Genomic DNA, 21,997 nt, shown 5'->3' on the forward strand with positions numbered 1-21,997 from the left:
TGAAGTTGAACGGGCACCCGAGGTCAGGCGTCGGAGACTCAACGTTACAAAACTTAACTCAGAACACGAAACTCTCAAACGGAAAAGAAAAGAAATAAAGTTGGACGAGACTAGGTTGTGTTCCTTCTCATCGTGGCTAAGTAGCAGCAGCTAGGGACTAAAAGCAGACTAAAAGCAGACACTAAAAGCATGACTGATAGCACGAGCAAGGCTAGAACTAAAAGCAAAGATTTTACGATGTCCTAGGTATTTAAAGTGGCCTGTTGGCCACACCTCAAATGTTGTCTTGACCAATCAGATATTGTCTTGGCTCGGGGGTATCATAAATCATTTGTTTATCTTACCAAGCATGTGGTCCAAAATTGTCCTGCCTCGCAGGGTCTAATTTTGGACATGATTCCTATAACACGAATATGATACATGGGACAAATAAATTATTGTCAGGTCTAATTCAAGCAAGAAGATTCGATCACACACATACCAAACACAATTATAAATTGTTAAGCTATGCCATAGTTATTAAAAAAAAAAAACATACACAATAAGTGATTATAACATGATAGTCAAATGTGTGGGTTACACATAAATGAATGTGGAGTGAAGCGATGGACTGATTCATTTATGAGTCTTTTTGAGTTCATTCTGGTCCATATATATGTACAAAAGCAGTTTCTTTGCCATTCTCATGACAAAAGACTTTTCTGTGAAGACAGAGGTTTAAAGCCCTTCCCCCCTTAGGAATTTCAGTCTGGTTCTGCTGGGTGGGAAGCAGTGTTAATTTTGACACTAATTTTTAATTTAGTTTTAGTCTTAGTCTTTTGACTATAATTCTTTTTAGTTTTAGTCAAGTTTTAGTCATCTGATTTGTTTTAATTTTAGTCTTATTTTAGTCGACTAAAATTGCCTGGTATTTTAGTCGACTAAAATAAGACTAAAATCAATAACAGATTTACTAGACAATTTTTTACAGCTGGTATAGGAAACAAACTTAACCAAAATATATAAAACACAAATTCAACTTTATTTCAACAAAACTGTGTCTTTATTTCGATTCAAAAGCTTTTATGCAGCAACAAACACGGTCATGATAATGTAAACAATAACTAGCTGCCAATTGACCATCAATAAAAGAAAAATAAAGTTAGGTCCAGGACCTTAAAGCTTACAGCTGAGCTGAACAATAAGTGCATACATTTAAAGTAAATATTTAATAAGTTGGGTGGATAAAAAAAGTAACAAGATTTTATAAGGTATTCATTTGTCTAGCAATATTGTATGTTTTAAATACTACAATATTGCTAGATTAGTATGTATAATGATAGGATGTGAACATTCACGTTTCACATGACTAATATAGAAATATTTGTGATATTGTCAACAAGTAGAACATTATAAAATATGCTAAACATTAGTATTAATCAAATGTATGTATCATAATATTACGTATTAGTATTTTGCTCTCATCTAACTTGAAGACGGGGCTATTTTACAGTACTTTTCAGTTCGTAATATTTAATGCTACAACATCTACGCACTGCAGTCTTCCAATTTTGCTTAGCTCTTGCCACGAATTAGCGTTCCGCGTGCTTTACACAGCTCTGTTTTGTTTTGTTCGTCGTCAAACGTGAAGTGAGCTGTGGACATTTTGTCGCTCTTTTAGACATCACCTCTTCGAATGCCGACTTCCCGGGAGCTCATTTAAAAACTGAAAACCTTTGCTTCACGTCTCAATAAGTCAGGCTCGGATTGGTTCTCTTCTCTCATTCTTTTGTTCATTCCTCGCATCTCTCCCGTCTGCTGATTTGATTTTCGTCACAGTCTATTTTCGTCTCGTCCTTTATTCGTTGACGATAATGTCAATCAATTTAGTCATAGTTTTAGTCTCCATCAGTGCCTTCTTTTTTAGTTTTCGTTTCGTTTTCGTCCACAAATATATATTTGTGACGAAAATAATGACGAAAATATTTAGTCAACGAAATTAACACTGGAAGTCAATGGAAGTGTTTAACTTGATCTCCTGGGTTTACATGTGATGTCCAGCGTTGCATTTCCATTACGAACAACACATTTTTGACACCAAATTTCTCTTCTTCTAATTGAAATTGTAAATAATTGTTCTAGTGGTGTTAATGTTCAAAGCTGTTGTGTGAGCAAGTTGGTTGGTCATCTTGCTTGGTTCTTGTGGCACTAGAACTGATTTATGTCTTCCTGAGGAATTCAGCTTGTGTTTCAATGCATCGCTTTGATAGACTCTTTAATTTGTCTGGTTCGACTCATTTCTGTTACAACTGTCTTACTTCTTGTATCTTCACCGCATCATTAAGGATGAGATTCAAATTGTGTGACGCACAGTGTACATACACGGCAGTTGGCTTCTTGGCAGCTATCCTTGCTTGGACACCACTGTATATGGCGCGCATATTTGTGAAGTATGAAGTATGTCCCTCTCCATATCCTTAGCCTATCCATAGTTCTGTTCTTGCGCCAAAGGTCGCATATCACACAATGCTGCTTGGTGTAGAGTGGATGACTCATGTTGTTGAATTTTCTTTGATAAATTACGCCAGGTATTTGTCTTCCAGGTTGACTTGGAAAAAAGCCAACAGGGCTCGCAGTAGGCTACATCTAGTGTGGGGGAGTAGCACAGCCATGTCCTCGGTATCGCCAAACCAGACTTGGTTTTGCAAACGTAATATGCAGTTGTAAAGGAGCGTTTATCCTGTGCGGGTTCCCGTGGGAAAGGGCCAGTAGGTTTGCATGACCCCGAAGACACTATAAATCGTTTGACATTTGAGTCTAGATACTCAGCAAAATGACTCATGTCGGTTGGATGCTCATGCAAGGATATATTAGCAGTGATGGGCATATCTACCTCGTTCTCCTCGATGCTGTTGGATGACCCGCTGGTGTTGTTAGCACAGGCCACCGAGCGTGCACTGAATGCCTTACTCTGTTCCTCCACAACATTTTCACCTTTTACATCGATGTTGCTTGATCCACTGGTGCTAGCATTAACCATGGAGCTGCTACTACCAACAGTCGCTTCAGGTGCTTTACTCGCTTCACTCTCTTGCTCCATCTCAAACTCTATCTAATTAATTAATAAGAGCTTTGACACAATTCGAACACTGGTTAAAAACACAGTTTAGATGTTCTCAATATGCTCATATACTTCAAATACAACAATAAATGTCAACGTTTCAGCCAATTCAGAAGCATATAATGAGCTATGAAATGTTTTGACAGTAAAACCCTTGTACCCTTGACCCATTTTTGGAGTATATTGCAGCACTTTGCATTTTCATGTTAAAAGGACATGGGTTTATTTATTGAAATCAGTGTAATGTTGCTTTCTTTATAGTAAAAAAAAACTGTTCATGTATGGTAAATTTAAGTATACAATTATAATAGAGAAATAATAACTTTTATATTTGCTGTCATTCTTTAAGCTTGTTTGGCACTCCTGAGGATTGTGCAGGGATCAGGTCAAGTCACCTTTATTTATATAGTGCTTTAAACAAAAAAGATTGCATCAAAGCAACTTCACAACATTAATTAGGAAAGCTGTGTTTCAATAAAGCAAAATGACAGTTACAAGCAGTTCATCATTGAATTCAGTAATATCATCACCTCAGTTCAGTTTAAATAGTATCTGTGGAATCATTTGCAATCAAGTCAACAATATAGTTGTAAATGAGGTGTCCCCAATTAAGCAAGCCAGAGACGACAGTGGCAAGGAACCAAAACTCCATCGGTGACAGAATGGAGAAAAAAACTTGGGAGAAACCAGGCTCAGTTCTGACCAGAAGAAACCAGCAGTTCAATTCCAGGCTACAGCAAAGTCAGATTGTACAGAAGAATCATCAAGTGATCTTGATGAGGAGGACCACTTTGGATTGATCACCTTTGACAGTGAAGTTAGCTTATGGAAATGTGAGCTCCTCAAAGCTACTGAGGAAAATATGAAGAATGCAAAATCTTTTGTGAAGGGGAGAACAGAGATAGTGGAGGTTAGTTACAGCACTAATGTTACATAAGGAGTAAGAAAGTTGTACCCAACAGTGACACAACTATGTTTGGTCTTCCTTTAGCCACGGAAATAAACGCTGCAGTTCTAGCAGGAGTGGGAATGATCAAGCGACATCCATAACAGGGAACAGCCTCCATCCTGATCCTGCTGGCTGATGGAGATCCAGATTCACACTGATACATACAAACACTCACTGCCCACATGTAGCTGTCTAAAGGAAATCTGCACCAGAACTGCCTTAAATATTTGTTGTCAGTCAGCACATCTTGTATTCTGCACTTTTATGAATATGTGATATATTCTTTCTCACTCTGTGATTCCTATACATTGTCATACAAAATCAAGTATACATAAATAATAATTGTTTGCAATGCCTGATAAAAAAAAAAAAAAAAAAACTGTCAAAAGACCATTTATACTGTTTAACCATAAAAAAAATCATGCATTACACAATAGCATTTTTGTGACTATTGTTTTTTTCTTTTCAAAAATTAATTTTACGAGAAAAAAAATAATAGTACTTTTAAATGTTTGATTTTTTACTTAAAGGTACAATTTGTAAGATATTTGCAGTAAAATATCCCAAAACCACTAGGCTAGTGTTATATATTTTGTCCAGCTGATTACTAACAATATCTTTAATGTTTTCAACTACTTGTTAATTATGAGAAAATTCCCATTTTAAACAGTGACATGGGGCAGTGCAGTCACCTATCAATGATGTTAGTTACCCTTTGTTACCGCCTTTACTGACGTAGAAACCACATGACAACAGTTTCGTGGACAAATGCGGAAGTAGCTTTGCGACAAACTTCAACTATAAAGAAATGCCGATCATGTTAATCATGTTAGCAAAATGCTAGCGACATGCTAACAACATGCTTATCATGCTACAAAAATGCTAGCAACATGCTAGCCACATGCTAATCATGATACAAACATGCTAACAACATGCTAATCATGCTACAAAAATGCTAGCAACATGCTAATCATGCTAGCAAAATGTTAGCGACATGCTAACAACATGCTAATCATGTTAGAAACATGATAGCAACATGCTTATCATGCTAGAGACATGCTAACCACATGCTAAGCATGCTAGAAACATGCTAGCAACATGCTAATCATGCTAGAGACATGCTAGTCACTTGATAATCATGCTAGGAAAATGATTAGCATGTTAGCGACATGTTAGTCACTTACTAATCATGCTAGAAGCATGCTAGCAACATGCTAATCATGTTAGCAAAATGCTAGCGACATGCTAGCAACATGGTAATCATGCTAGAGACATGCTACCACATGCTAATCATGCTATAAACATGCTAGCAACATACTAGCAACATGCTAATCATGCTAGAAACATGTTAGCAACTTGGCTAATCATGCTAACAACATGGTAGTCACATGCTTTTAATGGTAGTAATATGTTGATCACTTTCTTTTTTTAATCTTCTGTAAGACTCCTCTTGTAATTACTCTCCAAGCCACTAGGGAGCGCTGTCTGCTACCACATGTAATTACTCTCCCAACCATTGGTGGGCACCCCCCTGCACCTTAATGAGAACTTTCCAGGCCACTAGGTGGCACTAACGGCCGTGAACTCTTTAATTAAGACTGCTCATTAAGTTAATGTTTTCCACCTGTTCTTTGACCTATTTAAGTTTGGCAGTTTCATTGTGCTGTGTTCAGTCTTGAGCCTACCCAGTATGTACTACCTGTGTTGTAGACCTGTTAAGTTTCATTTTCCAGTTGCTTATTGGATTACCTTCTGTTTGGTGCTGTAAAGCTGTAACTGATATTCTGTTTATATTTTACTACTGAGATCAAGTAAAGACTGCCTGCCTTTGGGTTACCTGAGCCTCTGAGTTTGCCCTTCCTTCTGCACATGGGTCTTCTAAGAAACTGTTTTTCCCAGTAGACCAGAGGTAGAGAACTAACTTACCCTGACTGGGAGACCCGGGTTCGAGACCCACCTCAGGCACCTCGTGCCAGTCCATCGTGACAGCAAGACTGAACGATGGAAGTAGACCCAGCAGAGGAACAGACTCCTCCCTCCAACGTGGAACGGATACTATCTGAGCTCTCTAGTCAAGCTGCGGCCATTCATAAACATGAACAAATCCTGACTGAGATTCTGCAGCGTCTGAGACTTCAATCTGTATCTCAAGCCTCTACAGACCAACAAACCCAGTCCATACCTCAACTTACTCCAGTTCTGCCAGTCCTGTCCCAAGGTACTGCTCCACCACCTGGTCCCCTGCTTGAGCCTAGACTTCCAGCCCCTGAGAGGTATGATGGGAACCCAGAGAGGTGTCGAGGATTCATTACCCAGTGTACCCTTGCTTTCCAACTGCAGCCTAACAGTTTCCCTACAGAGAGCAGCAGAGTGGCTTATATGACAACCCTTCTTGTGGGAAAAGCACTGGATTGGGCTACAGCTCTCTGGGAGAGGAGGTCTCCTCTCACGTACAACAGTGATCTCTTCATAGCTGAGATGAGGAAGGTCTTCCACCACCCTGTTAGTGGAGCAGAGGTTGATCATCGACTTCTTCAACTTGCACAAGGAACCCGCAGTGTTGCAGAGTTTGCTATCGAGTTCCGCACCCTGGCTACCGAAAGTGAGTGGGATCAACGAGCCCTGAAAGCTGCATTCCATCGTGCTCTATCACGTGAGTTAAAGGATGAGCTGGCCTACAGAGACCCAGCCCCTGATTTGGAGTCTCTAATTGATGTTGCCATCAGACTGGACAACCGCATTCGAGATCGTCAAAGTGAACGTTGTCATGAGACTCGACTACCCGCGATCCACACCCCCACTGGTTTTGTGGAACCTTCCTCACTGATTGGGTGTCCGGAGGAGCCAATGCAACTGGGAAGAACCCGGTTATCACAGGCTGAGAGGGAGAGACGAATGAGAGATAAGTGTTGCCTGTACTGTGGTGAGTCCGGTCACTTTCGGTCCAATTGTCCTGAACTGGCGGGAAAAGGCAGCTCTCGCCCAAGACGAGGGGGCCTGGGACGAGAGTAATTACTTACCCCCGACCAGCAGCTTCGGGCCTTTTGATTGATGTTTCAATTTCCTGGGGCAATGAACGTCACGAGCTCATGGCTTTCATAGACTCTGGTGCTGCCGGAAACTTCATGGATTCCGCATTGGCAACACAGTTAAAGATCCAGCCCATCATTCTCCATGATCCCTTAACTGTTACCGCATTGGATGGAAGGCCCCTAGGTTCTGGCCAGGTAAGCCAGTGCACCACATTGCTCCATTTTCAAGTAGGTTCTCATAGAGAAGAGATACAGTTTTTTTTAATTAATTCTCCCGAGTTCCCTTTGATCCTTGGGTATCCTTGGCTAGCTCTGCATAATCCAAGAATTGACTGGTCTTCCAACCAGATAAGTGGGTGGGGGCCTAATTGCTGTGTGTCTGGTTTGTCTCTCTGTCATTCTCTTGAGCCACAGGCAACCTTCCCATCCAAGGAGAGGTTGGCTATATCTGGAATGAGACAAGTGGCTTCCACAGATCTCTCTACCTCTCCCGAGTTATCCCGTGTCCCCCAAGAGTATGCAGACCTCTGTGAAGTGTTCAGCAAGGAACGTGCTGCCTCTCTTCCTCCCCATAGACCTTATGATTGTGCCATTGAACTGCATCCTGGCACCTGTCCACCTCGAGGGAGGCTATTCTCTCTGTCTGCCCCAGAAAGAGCTGCTATGGAGGAATATATCAACAAGGCTGTTGACAGTGGATTCATCCGCCCTTCAACCTCACCAGCAGGTGCTGGGTTTTTCTTTGTGGGAAAGAAGGATGGCAGTCTCCGTCCATGTATTGACTACCGGGGTTTAAATCGTATCACTGTAAAGAATCGTTACCCACTGCCATTGATGACCTCCGCCTTTGAACTTCTACAAGGTGCCACAATATTCACCAAACTGGATCTTAGGAACGCCTACCATCTGGTCAGGATCCGTGCCGGGGATGAGTGGAAGACGGCGTTCAACACCCCAACTGGCCATTATGAGTATCAGGTAATGCCCTTTGGTCTAGTCAATGCCCCAGCCATCTTCCAGGCATTCATTAATGATGTTCTACGAGAGATGCTAAACAAATTTGTATTTGTTTATCTGGATGACATCTTAATCTTCTCCCGCTGTTACCAAGATCATGTCCAGCATGTCCGGCAGGTTTTGTCTCAACTGTTAAGAAACAAGCTCTTTGTGAAGATTGAGAAAAGTGAGTTCCATGTATCAACTGTCTCCTTCCTTGGGTTCATTGTCTCCAACGGCAGCATTCAGATGGATCCTAGCAAAACCCAAGCAGTTCTGAACTGGCCTCAGCCTTGCTCTGTCAAACAGGTACAGCGCTTCCTTGGGTTTGCAAATTTTTATAGGAGGTTTATAAGAAATTTCAGCTCTATTGCAGAACCCCTTACAGCCCTTACCAAGAAGACCTCAAAGCCATTTCAGTGGACTGAAGGGGCTAATCAGGCATTTGAGCTGCTCAAGCACCGCTTCACCTCTGCACCCATCCTGACCCTCCCTGATCCAGATTTGCCTTTTGTAGTAGAAGTGGATGCATCAGATGTCGGCGTGGGAGCTGTTTTGTCTCAACGGGCCAAGAGGGACAATAAGCTTCATCCTTGTGCCTTTTTTTCACGTCGACTCACCCAAGCAGAAAAGAACTATGATATAGGTAACCGAGAGTTACTGGCGGTGAAGCTGGCACTACAGGAATGGAGACACTGGCTAGAGGGGGCCAAACACCCATTTGTCATTTGGACAGATCACCGGAACCTCACATACATCCGGGAGGCTAAGAGGCTGAATCCACGCCAGGCCCGATGGGCTCTCTTTTTTAACCGCTTTGAGTTCATTCTCTCTTATCGACCTGGCTCAAAGAACTCAAAACCTGATGCCCTTTCGCGACAGTTCGACATGCCAGATGTGGAGGACAGACCTGAGCCCATCATTCCCAGCTCCAAGGTGGTGGCAGGGGTTCAGTGGGGAATAGAAGTGGCAGTAAAGAAGGCTCAACGACAACAGCCTGACCCAGGTAATGGCCCCCCAGGCCGCCTTTTTGTTCCTAATGTTGTACGCTCTGATGTGTTGCAGTGGGGACATGCATCTCTTCTTTCGGGTCACCCTGGAGTTGCAAGAACTTTGAAGCGCATCCAGACACGGTTTTGGTGGCCCAGTATGCAGGTGGATGTCCGAAGATTTGTGTCTGGCTGTTCTGTATGCGCCCAGAATAAAGAGCCTAAGACCCACCCTCAAGGGCTACTCCATCCTTTACCCATCCCAAGACGTCCATGGTCCCATATCTCCCTGGACTTTGTTACTGGACTTCCTAAATCACAAGGTAACACAGTCATCTTGGTGGTAGTAGACAGATTCTCAAAAGCATGTCACCTGATACCTCTGCCTAAGATCCCCACAGCTTGTCAGACCGCAGACCTCATGATGCAGCACGTCTTCAGGATCCACGGGTTTCCTCAAGACATGGTCTCTGATCGGGGGTCACAATTTACTTCTCGATTTTGGAAAGCTTTTGGCCGTCTAATTGGAGCATCCATCAGTCTGTCTTCTGGTTTCCACCCTCAGTCTAATGGGCAGACAGAACGGGTCAACCAAGAGATTGAGAAGACCCTCAGGTGCCTGGTGTCCAATAATCAAAGCACCTGGAGCTCCCGTCTGATCTGGGCTGAATTTGCTCATAACACCCTACACCATTCATCCTTGGGCATGACTCCATTCGAATGTCAATTTGGGTTTCCCCCAGTTTTGTTTTCTGAGCAGGAACTGGAGGTCCAGGTACCTGCTGCAACTCAACTAGTCAAGCGGTGTCGTCAGGCCTGGCGGAGAGCACGTACAGCCTTACTGAGAGCATCACAACAGCAGCAGAAACAGGCCAACAAGCACCGTAGAATTGGGCCATCACTACGTCAAGGTCAGAGGGTGTGGTTGTCAACTAAAGATCTTCCACTTCATCTAGAGTCTCGGAAACTGGCACCCCGATTCATTGGTCCTTTTAAGATCCTTAGGAAGATCAACCCTGTGTCCTACCAGCTACTCTTACCAAGGTCTATGCGCATCCACCCCACTTTTCACATTTCACGTTTGAAACCGGTTGTCTGTTCTCCTCTGTCCACAGCCAAGAAGCCCCCTCCATTACCCCAAGTCGTGGGTGGGCAGCCAGTGTATACGGTCCGTCGACTGCTAGATTCACGTCGAGTCCGTGGGAGTGTGCAATACCTAGTGGACTGGGAGGGTTATGGCCCAGAAGAGCGGTCCTGGGTGCCAGCTAAAGACATCCTAGATCCAAACCTGATCAGAGAGTTCCACCGCCATGACTCCAACCAGAGCCAACGGAACGTCAGGAGCCGTTCCTGAGAGAGGGGCTCCTGTAAGACTCCTCTTGTAATTACTCTCCAAGCCACTAGGGAGCGCTGTCTGCTACCACATGTAATTACTCTCCCAACCATTGGTGGGCACCCCCCTGCACCTTAATGAGAACTTTCCAGGCCACTAGGTGGCACTAACGGCCGTGAACTCTTTAATTAAGACTGCTCATTAAGTTAATGTTTTCCACCTGTTCTTTGACCTATTTAAGTTTGGCAGTTTCATTGTGCTGTGTTCAGTCTTGAGCCTACCCAGTATGTACTACCTGTGTTGTAGACCTGTTAAGTTTCATTTTCCAGTTGCTTATTGGATTACCTTCTGTTTGGTGCTGTAAAGCTGTAACTGATATTCTGTTTATATTTTACTACTGAGATCAAGTAAAGACTGCCTGCCTTTGGGTTACCTGAGCCTCTGAGTTTGCCCTTCCTTCTGCACATGGGTCTTCTAAGAAACTGTTTTTCCCAGTAGACCAGAGGTAGAGAACTAACTTACCCTGACTGGGAGACCCGGGTCCGAGACCCACCTCAGGCACCTCGTGCCAGTCCATCGTGACATCTTCTTAACTTTTCAAACTTTTAAATCTTTTAAACTTTTTAAGCTTTTCAAACTTTCTAAATTTTTCTAACTTTCTGGCCAGGCTTTTTCAAGCCAACTTAAAGTTTGAAAACAAACTTTACTATCTAGTTATTATTATTATTTGAATAATTGTAGCTTACATAAATAGGTAAAGCAAAACAAATATTCGGATTGTCCCTTATTTTTTCCCTTGTTTTCCTAAAGAATAAACACTTATTTTTTACAAGAATAAACATGATAACATCTTATTAATTAATAAAAATAATTTAAGCAATTAAAACCTTTTTTTTAAACTTGAATTTAAATACTATTAAACTAACTTTCAATTCTCAAGGAGTTTATAAGTAAAAAAAAAGTTCTAAATGAACTTGTGTTAACAATATAATTACACTGTAAAAAATGAATCATGGGTCTTTTAATTTTCATCAAAAAAATTAAGGTGATAATTAAAAATAATGTGTGGATTTCATTAAAGAAATTGTGATTCAGTGTTGTATAGAAAATAATGAGGACTTTTTACTAATAAAACCAAGAGATGCGTTTTCCTCATTTTATTTTAGGAGACTTAAGCAGTTTTGATGCTTGAATTGGGGAACTGATTAAACTAAAATAATTAAGGAAAGAAGGCTGCATATTTAATTTAAGTGAATAAGCTCAATTTTGCTGTTTTATTTTAGAGGTGATTGTTAGTTCCCAGCATGCGTTGCATATGGCTGGATATGGAGAGTAAATTTTGAAATGAAATGCTACTTTATGTTTTTGAGTGAAGGGAGGCATCTATTAATGTTTAATGTTCAGTTACATTTGACATTTGTAAGAGTTTCTGTAACATCGAAGTTTCCATTGCACAGTGCAATCGTTACTTAGAAGAGTAGAGCTTGTAGTTATGGATACTACTCTTCTAAGGTTTTATACCTTGTTTAATGAGCAGTAGCCTTGCTAGTGCTAGTGAAGTACTTTCCAGTATTTCTCAAGTATTTTAAGTAGTGACATCAGTTGCAGTCTTTATTTTTTATTTTGTTTAATTTTTTTGTTACTTTTTGTTTGAATTTCCCACCATTTTATAACAGTAGCCAGGTGGCGAAGACAAGAAAAAAGAAACTAAATTACAATGTCACTTGCAATTGCTACTTGCACTCTCTGCTACCTGTGACGTCACTTGCAATCGACACAAATCGTGCATGTTGCCAATGGAGACAAGATGCTGTAGTGGTGATTAAATGATTAAAACTAATTTAGTACTATAATGTACAGGGTCCTGCAAGAAAAAGACAAGACCGGCAAATCCGTGGCCAGAACAGCAGAATATGAACGTTTGCGCAAAGTCTCTCGCTAAGTGTAGAAAAAAACACTTAACATGGCTTAATATATTAAGATGCTATTAAATTATCAAATTAAATACACAGTTCATTAATATAATGAATATGTATATAGTATTTTCCTCACATACCACAAAATGTTGCATAACGGACTAAGATGATAAAGGCAAAACTCAATATGCTTCTCTACATTATTAAAATACATAACTATTAGGTGCAGGCAAGCACGTGAGCCCAGAATAAACGCAACATGCAAAGTTTCACGTTAAGCATTTTTCCATATAGAATAAACTGTCTACAACTCATTTATATCACTGTACTCGTCTACTTGCCTGTACGGAGTTGATCCTTTTAAAATCACTTAATGCATTTCATAATGCACGTACATATTTTCTGGTCTGTATACATTGAGTCAACAACAAAAGACATATAGGCTAGGCCTACTGAATTGTCTTTATCATCTTAGTCTGTTATTAGGCCACAATAAAGGGATAGTTCACCCAAAAATCATAATTATGTTATTAATAAGTCACCCTCATGTCGTTCCAAACCAGTAAGACCTCCATTTATCTTCAGAACACAGTTTAAGATAATTTAGATTTAGTCCGAGAGCTCTCAGTCCCTCCATTGAAACTGTGTGTACGGTATACTGTCCATGTCCAGAAAGGTAAGAAAAACATCATCAAAGTAGTCCATGTGACATCAGAGGGTCAGTTAGAATATTTTGAAGCATCTAAAATACATTTTGTTCCAGAACCCCCCCCCCTCCCTTTAAAATCTACTCAAATATAATACGTGTAATATTGCTACCATATTTTTTTTAAGCAGATAGCATGTAATATTTTTTACAGTGTAGAACTAACAATATAATTCGATTTTTTAAAATGAACAATTCCTGTATAAAATGGGACAGCAACCTTTATATCAGTGGTTCTCAACCTTTTTTTTTCTCAGGGAGCTGCACTATTAAGTGCAAGTCTACGAATATCATTTACATATTACGTCAGCAATACAATCCAACCTGATTTATAATATTATAGCCTAACTATTATGATATATAATCTATTACATTCATTGAAATAAACAATTCTACTCCCCATAAATAAAACACCTGATGCTGTCGGGAGCTGACCAATTTTGTGAGATTCAGCTTGAAAGGAGTAGTAACACAAAGAAGTTGCGATTGTAACACCTGTGTTATACTTTCCGCATGTGCAATCCGGACGCGTACACGGCCAGCGTGGACGCAGACTTCTTCAATTTATACTTCTGAATGCGCAGGCTGATGGCCAGCTCTGCAATTGCCTCGGCACAGAGCCTGGGCACACACTCTCCAATGACGATTTTTACGCCACGCCTACCTAGTGGTCCATAGCGGACTCGCGGACGCAGAAAGTTTGACAGAGGCTTTAAGATGCAGGCAAAGCACTTTTTAATTTAATAATATGAGGTTCTCTCTTGAGATATTTTGTCACATTTCTTCAATTAAGGATTGTTAGGCTACATAGTGTATGGTGTTTCCAATTAGCTATCTGAACTTCTTCAAGTGAGTTGCGGGGCAAAAAATAAATAAAAAAATAAACGAAAGTCCAGCGCTTCTCCTTTAATACTGATACTGCAACTATTCACAGTTTGTACATGTTCATTTACTGGCATTTTTTTAATTTCTTTTTTGTCTCCCTTAAAAAAACGAATTTGTCCATTCTGATGCGCAATTTTACCTTAAAGGCAATTTCCCTAATGGCTGTTGATGACTATTTGAATTGAATTCTGCCAAAGTGCGCGCTTGTATGTGTTCGTTAAATGCTTATGCCAGTGCTCATGTCTGAAAATAATATATGAAGAAGAAAAAAATCACATAAAACATTAGGATATAGCTTATATTTCATTAGTAGCATATATATATATATATATATATATATATATATATATATATATATATATATATATATATATATATATATATATATATATATATATATATTTTTTTTTTATTGATGTAAACAATACAATTTTATTTTTTAATTTTTTATTCAGCATGTGGTGCAGGCCGCATTTGAATTCATGACGGGCTGCGGGTTGAGAACCACTTATATCAAACATTTTTAAATCGTCCACAGCTGAGCTTTGCGGGTGGCTGGCTGATCTGCGCCAGATCGCGTTAAGTGAATGTAATGAACAAAGTCATTTTCAGATGCAATAAAAAAAAAAAAAAAAAAAAAAAAAAAAAGCCTTGGATAACCTAGATTAGTCCCAGGTTCTGTTCTGAAGTAAAATAATTATAATTAGCTACTGTTAACCAAGAGTAACACATTTTAACGGATTAATCGCCTATTTTCATTTGCTGAATGTTTTCTTTCTTTTTTATTTTTTAAACACGCTAAAAAATAAATGAACTTTGTCAGAGGAAAAAAATATATGAGTCGTAGGTTTAATTTTAACGGATCAATCACCTATTTTCATTTGCTGCATGTTTTTTTTTTTTTAAAACACGCTAAAAATTAAATCAGTTTGTGAGAGGAAAAAAATAAAATAGGCTATTGGAAAATATTTTACAACAAATCCTTTAAATTAACAAATTTATCAGAACAAAACAATAATTAAAAATATATAATTCTAGTGGATAAATATAATTGCAGTATATAATAATATAGGCTTAGTAATAAAATAATAATAATAGGCCTAATAATAATTTAAAGCTAAGCATAAGGTAAGCTTGGGCTTTCTCAATCGGGAGAAATCAAACATTTCCATATTTGTGATGTTGCCCATTTGAAGCTTAACTATTATTCATGAGGTAAATAGGCTGTGTGCGTTTCAGTATAGATGAAAAAAAAAATCATAATTAACAATATGTCAAAGTGCTCAAGCCGAATGTCTGGTGAAGGACTGCTGTTTCCAGTTAATATGTGCACGAGGCACCAGCACGATCAAACAGCTGAAACAAATAATACTTAATTTTTGGTCACACATAAGGCATAATTCAAAAATGCTGGTAGTTTGAAAAATCAAGAATAATAACAGAGATAATAATAATTATTGCTAAATGCTGGACTGTTCCCATTTCGCTCTGCATATGGAACCTGAAGATTTTTTTAAACCAAGAATGAACCGAAATGAAAATGAAATTAAAACATTTAGCTTATATATAAATATATTGGCCTTATATTTATTTACTGTTTAATAAAAATAGCATGCATATGATCCTTTGTGTTAAGATCTTCTTTTAATTTTTGTTTAGTAGACTGTAGTCTAAGACTATCCTACATTTTAAAAATTAACAAATTGTAATATATATATATATATATATATATATATATATATATATTTTTTTTTTTTTAAATGTTACAATGTTGTATCATAATGTTATTGTTGTTTTACTTCCTTCTTTTATCTCATTTTACAATTACATTCATTTCGCAATCTGTCCCTTTGCGCCACCTGGCGGTAGTTTCGCAAATTATTTTAACACGCGACTGAATTACAGTTACTACGCACGGCGGTAAGCCCCAGATAGGCTGGCCACCTACTGTACTATTCATGAAATAAAAAGTCTTGTTATCGCAGGAGTAAATTATATTTTAAAATATATTACTCTACTCACAACCCAAACTTTATTTCTAAAGCACTTTCAAAAAGTGAGATCGAGGAACAAGACATGTAACTGAGTATTTGAACGCAACAGAAAACTGTTACATTATAAAAATATTTCATATTTTTTACGAAAATGTTTTCTCAAATTTCAAACAAATAAATGCACAATGACTTGGTGAGCATAAGGACTTCTTTCAAAAATACAAAAAATTCTTACCAACCCAAACTTTTGAACATTTGTGTGCATGTATTGTAAAGGAATATATTATGAAAAAAAAAAATGCTGTTATTACTACCAAAGCTATGCTTTCAATTGTTGGAAAGTAGTGTCTGATGTGACTTTTCCGTATTGCAGTTAATAGGATTCTTGCCTCCAGCAATGCAAAGAGACATGGTACTGTACATAACTTTTTCTTTTTCTATTATTTCATGTGATATTGAAGTCCCCACTAAAACCTATTTCTAACTCTCTTAACTTTCTCAGAGTTACGGAGCCCAAATAGACGAATGAAACCCACTATCCTGCGCCTATACACAATGGAAGGTATGTGTGTATTCTAATATGTTAATGAATATAAAATAAATGATTATAGCTGTCTTGTTTTTCCAGACTTTTTAAGGAGTTCAGCTTTGAAAGACTTCAACTATATTGGTACATCTTTTATCACTGAACCTACCACATTGATTTGTTTGCCATATAGTTAACAATATTGTCATATTAATTGATTTTTTCATCGGATTCAAATTCATACCTACATTTACCTACATTTACCTACATTTATCCATCTTACAATTACCAAGTAATTGACAACCTCTGACAACCTCTCCTCCATGTATGTGGGCCTTGTGTGTATTCATTTCATATAGTGCAGTATCTTGTAAAGTATATGGCATCATATGTCCCTATTTTGATTCCTTCATTTGGTTTTTGTCATTCAGTGTGGAGAATTAGGATCTTGAAATCTTCTGGTAATGCTAAGCCACTTTGTTATGATGTTCCTGTTGCTGAGAAAGTCAGACTCCAACAGAATGTCCTATCAGGTCAGATATCCGTTCTAGTACAGTTCGTTTTATAAACAGTAATATTCCACTTCTTCCACTTGTTCATGTGTATTTAAGCAGTGTAATGTTTGTCTATAATCAGAGTTCTCTATGAATGGGCAACGTGAGTCATTTGGAGGAGAAGGCTTCAGTCGAATCTCCATTCATTACAAAACTAATCACCATCTGCTGCTCAGCACTAATGAAATTAACTACACCGATGGGCAGGAAACTGTGAAGTTTTCATGGGAGCAAGACCTCACCCACCATGAGAGAGAAAAGTAATATGCTTTAACAAAAATTTTTATTAATTATTATTAGTATCATTTTGCATTTCATTTATAGAATTTACCAAGTGTTCTGGAAAAAGTAGTTTGTCTACTTTTTAGACCGTTATTTTGTGCTATCGAGGTAGAATTCATTCATCATTTAAAGTTATAGTTCTGTCATTAATTACTCACCCTCATGTTGTTCCAAACTTGTAAGACCTTCGTTCATCTTCATGAAATCCGAGAGCTTTCTGACCCTATAGGCAGCAATTCAACTACCGTGTTCTAGGCCCAGAAAAGTAGTAAGGGTAGTGTTAAAACAGTCCATGTGACGTCAGTGTTTCACCTGTAATTTTGTGAAGCTACTTGAACTGTCAACATTTACATTTTTTATATAACGTTAAACGTTCAGCTACAACAGTTCAATCCCAACTGGCTTTGATAAGTTTCATTAGTGACTTCTGCCATTACTGTATTCTCAAATATATATAAAAAAATACATCCAATTATATACATGCAGCAGTAATATGTCTAATATAAAGTGAAATATAATTATCTTACCTTGATAGATTACAGAGTTTATCCATTGACCTGCAGGCGCCCGACCGTGTTGAAGTAGCGGTTAGCAAACTTTTTTTTTTTTTTTTTTTTTTTTAAATGATAAGGGGCGGGAAGACATGGACGCCAATCATCGCATGACTCAATGTTCATAATGGCAGACGGTATAATTGTAGGATTATGAAAACAAATAAATAATTTGTCATAATTACAGCTGTTTGCATATCTTCTCAGTGAACTACGGTTCTGTGTAGTAAATGCTGCTCAATCTGAGAGCATGTAAAAATACCACATTTAATAACGTTTTTCTCCAAACTCACTTCATAACATCTGTTGAGTGTTTGAAACAAATCCTTCTGTGAGATTAAACAGAATGGCACACAATATTTAATTATATTCTAAGCAGTGATAAAGGCTATGTCGATTAGCATTTCATTATTATACCTTATTATGATGAAAATTATAATAATAAGAAGAACTCATATATTGATAAAACATACAGTATTGTTCAAAATAATAGCAGTACAATGTGACTAACCAGAATAATCAAGGTTTTTCGTATATTTTTTTATTGCTACGTGGCAAACAAGTTACCAGTAGGTTCAGTAGATTCTCAGAAAACAAATGAGACCCAGCATTCATGATATGCACGCTCTTAAGGCTGTGCAATTGGGCAATTAGTTAAATTAGTTGAAAGGGGTGTGTTCAAAAAAATAGCAGTGTGGCATTCAATCACTGAGGTCATCAATTTTGTGAAGAAACAGGTGTGAATCAGGTGGCCCCTATTTAAGGATGAAGCCAACACTTGTTGAACATGCATTTGAAAGCTGAGGAAAATGGGTCGTTCAAGACATTGTTCAGAAGAACAGCGTACTTTGATTAAAAAGTTGATTAGAGAGGGGAAAACCTATAAAGAGGTGCAAAAAATGATAGGCTGTTCAGCTAAAATGATCTCCAATGCCTTAAAATGGAGAGCAAAACCAGAGAGACGTGGAAGAAAACGGAAGACAACCATCAAAATGGATAGAAGAATAACCAGAATGGCAAAGGCTCAGCCAATGATCACCTCCAGGATGATCAAAGACAGTCTGGAGTTACCTGTAAGTACTGTGACAGTTAGAAGACATCTGTGTGAAGCTAATCTATTTTCAAGAATCCCCCGCAAAGTCCCTCTGTTAAAAAAAAGGCATGTGCAGAAGAGGTTACAATTTGCCAAAGAACACATCAACTGGCCTAAAGAGAAATGGAGGAACATTTTGTGGACTGATGAGAGTAAAATTGTTCTTTTTGGGTCCAAGGGCCACAGGCAGTTTGTGAGACGACCCCCAAACTCTGAATTCAAGCCACAGTACACAGTGAAGACAGTGAAGCATGGAGGTGCAAGCATCATGATATGGGCATGTTTCTCCTACTATGGTGTTGGGCCTATTTATCGCATACCAGGGATCATGGATCAGTTTGCATATGTTAAAATACTTGAAGAGGTCATGTTGCCCTATGCTGAAGAGGACATGCCCTTGAAATGGTTGTTTCAACAAGACAATGACCCAAAACACACTAGTAAACGGGCAAAGTCTTGGTTCCAAACCAACAAAATTAATGTTATGGAGTGGCCAGCCCAATCTCCAGACCTTAATCCAATTGAGAACTTGTGGGGTGATATCAAAAATGCTGTTTCTGAAGCAAAACCAAGAAATGTGAATGAATTGTGGAATGTTGTTAAAGAATCATGGAGTGGAATAACAGCTGAGAGGTGCCACAAGTTGGTTGACTCCATGCCACCCAGATGTCAAGCAGTTTTAAAAAACTGTGGTCATACAAATAAATATTAGTTTAGTGATTCACAGGATTGCTAAATCCCAGAGAAAAAAAAATGTTTGTACAAAATAGTTTTGAGTTTGTACAGTCAAAGGTAGACACTGCTATTTTTTTGAACACACCCCTTTCAACTAATTCAACTAATTGCCCAATTGCACAGCCTTAAGAGCGTGCATATCATGAATGCTGGGTCTTGTTTGTTTTCTGACAATCTACTGAACCTACTGGTAACTTGTTTGCCACGTAGCAATAAAAAATATACTAAAAACCTTGATTATTCTGGTTAGTCACATTGTACTGCTATTATTTTGAACAATACTGTATATTGCCATAGTCGTGTGTTCATTAGTCACGTTGGACCAATGAAAGCAGTTAAATCTTCTGTTTATTCAGCTGCAGTGGATTTCCTGGATTTCTTCTTCGGGCATATTTTATGTGTTGTGATGCTCTTATGAACGCTTGTCAAAGTCTGACAATTTTGTTTTCATTGCGCACATAATGTATTCTTGTAGCTACATAAAATTACAGGTGAATCACTGATGTAATGGACTATTTTATCAATGTCCTTACTACCTTTCTTGGCCTTGAATGTGGTAGTTCCATTGCTGTCTAAAGAGGGTCAGAAAGCTCTTAGATTTCATAAAAATATCTCTGTGTACCGAAGAACGAAGGTCTTATGGGTTTGGAACGATATGAGGGTGAGTAATTATTGAAATAATTACAATTTTTAGGTGAACTATCCCTTTAAAACTCGTTCACACCAAGACGACAACCGTGATAATAAAGTTTCAACGTTCTAACTCTGTGGCTCATTGGAATCACTGTCAAAATGAGATTTTCCAGCTGATGAATGATAACAGTGAGAGCTGGAGCGTTTAAAGAGGCAGACGACAAAACTGTAGCGAGAACTAATATACAGAACATTATCGTCCGTTGGTGTTGAATGTGTGGACGCTAATAGTTATCAATATACAGTATTGTCTTTATAGTTATCATTCTTGGTGTGAACGGGCCGTTTATTCTGTTTCACCAGCGTGTCTCTGATTCTGCGGAGAAATGAATTTGATGTTACCATGGGAAACATCCGTGTTGCTATTCTTCTTCATAAAAAAGATGGTGACATTTTTCTGTGGCCTGCCATATGGCAACAACCAAAAGATGTAGTTTTGATGGGTATATTAGGTAAGAGAGTCATTGTACTAATACTTTCATACTGATACCAAAGATGGTCTGTGAGTGAAGATATTGTGGTTATTAAACCAGCACTGTGGATTATATTTTAAGGAGAGGCTGATATTTCATATGATGAGATCCCAGGATCACAAACACCAACTTTAAAGATAAAGGACAAGGAAGTGAAGACATCTTGGTAAGTGATCAATAAATATACACACTGCCAGTCAACAGCTTTAAATAATAATAATAATTATTATTATTTTTTGTTTTAAGAAATAATTTTCTAATGCTCACAAGGCTGCATTTATTTGAAAAAAGAAAAGAAAAGTAAAACGGATATATCGTGCAATATTATTATCATTTAAAATAACTGTTTTTTACTTTCAAATTTTTTAAAGATAATTTATGCCTGTGATGCCAAAGCTGAATTTTCATTATTATTACTCCAGCCTTAAGTGGCACATGATTCTTCAAAAAACATTATGCTGATTTGGTGTTTAGTTATTAATATCTAAATTACTACAAAGTTTTGACTGGTAGTGGCCATATAGTTGAATTTCTATTAAAAATGCATTTTGGCACAAACTTTTAAGTAAGTGTGTTGTTATTTCAGGGTGATGGTGAAGGACTACAGACTTGCTTCTGCTCCTGTGGTTGGATGTTGGCTCGTACCATTCCAGGCTCTCACACAGCGAGAGCTCTCGGACTTCACCGTCACTCAGCTGTAGAGTTCAGCAAAAAACAAACAAAAAAACATTATCCATTATTGTGCTGACCTTTCCAATGATAACATATTCTTTATATGGCGATTATTGATTAAATAGTTATAAAATTGTCTTTTAATGGCAAATAGTAGGGGCATGACCAAGTTATTTTCATATTTAGCACGCTTTGATTACCACGTCTGTTGCACTGTCTCTGAATGTTTCTGAATGTGTTTTTCTTTGCTCACACAAATACACCCGGGCTTTAATGGGCAAACCATGTAATAAAATATCAGTTAAAATTGCAAACCAAAATGATCTATACATAGTAACCCTTTGATTGATGCCTCTGTAAGCACTGATTTTGATAATTGCTGGAAATTATGTATTTCTTGTGGTCCTGTCTGAAAATATATTAAAAGTACAACACCAAGCTTCTACAGAATGTATTTACAAATTATATAGAAGATATATTTTCTCGAAAAGCATGTCTCGATATTGAGTTGTGTGGTG

General features: G+C 38.3%; 1 protein-coding gene across 1 annotated transcript; it reads left to right on the plus strand.

Annotated features, from left to right (window-relative positions):
• Nucleotides 1-16,726: 16,726 nt before the first annotated feature.
• On the plus strand, nucleotides 16,727-21,922 carry LOC113110580 (uncharacterized; the record flags this gene model as incomplete). Its single annotated transcript, XM_026274705.1, has 6 exons — nucleotides 16,727-16,751; nucleotides 16,858-16,959; nucleotides 17,063-17,240; nucleotides 20,638-20,786; nucleotides 20,889-20,973; nucleotides 21,394-21,922. Coding segments are annotated over 6 exons (654 nt in total), but the record flags the coding sequence as incomplete, so codon positions are not given.
• Nucleotides 21,923-21,997: the final 75 nt, after the last annotated feature.

Source organism: Carassius auratus, chromosome 11 (genome assembly GCF_003368295.1).
Source record: "Carassius auratus strain Wakin chromosome 11, ASM336829v1, whole genome shotgun sequence".
Lineage (NCBI taxonomy): Eukaryota > Metazoa > Chordata > Actinopteri > Cypriniformes > Cyprinidae > Carassius > Carassius auratus.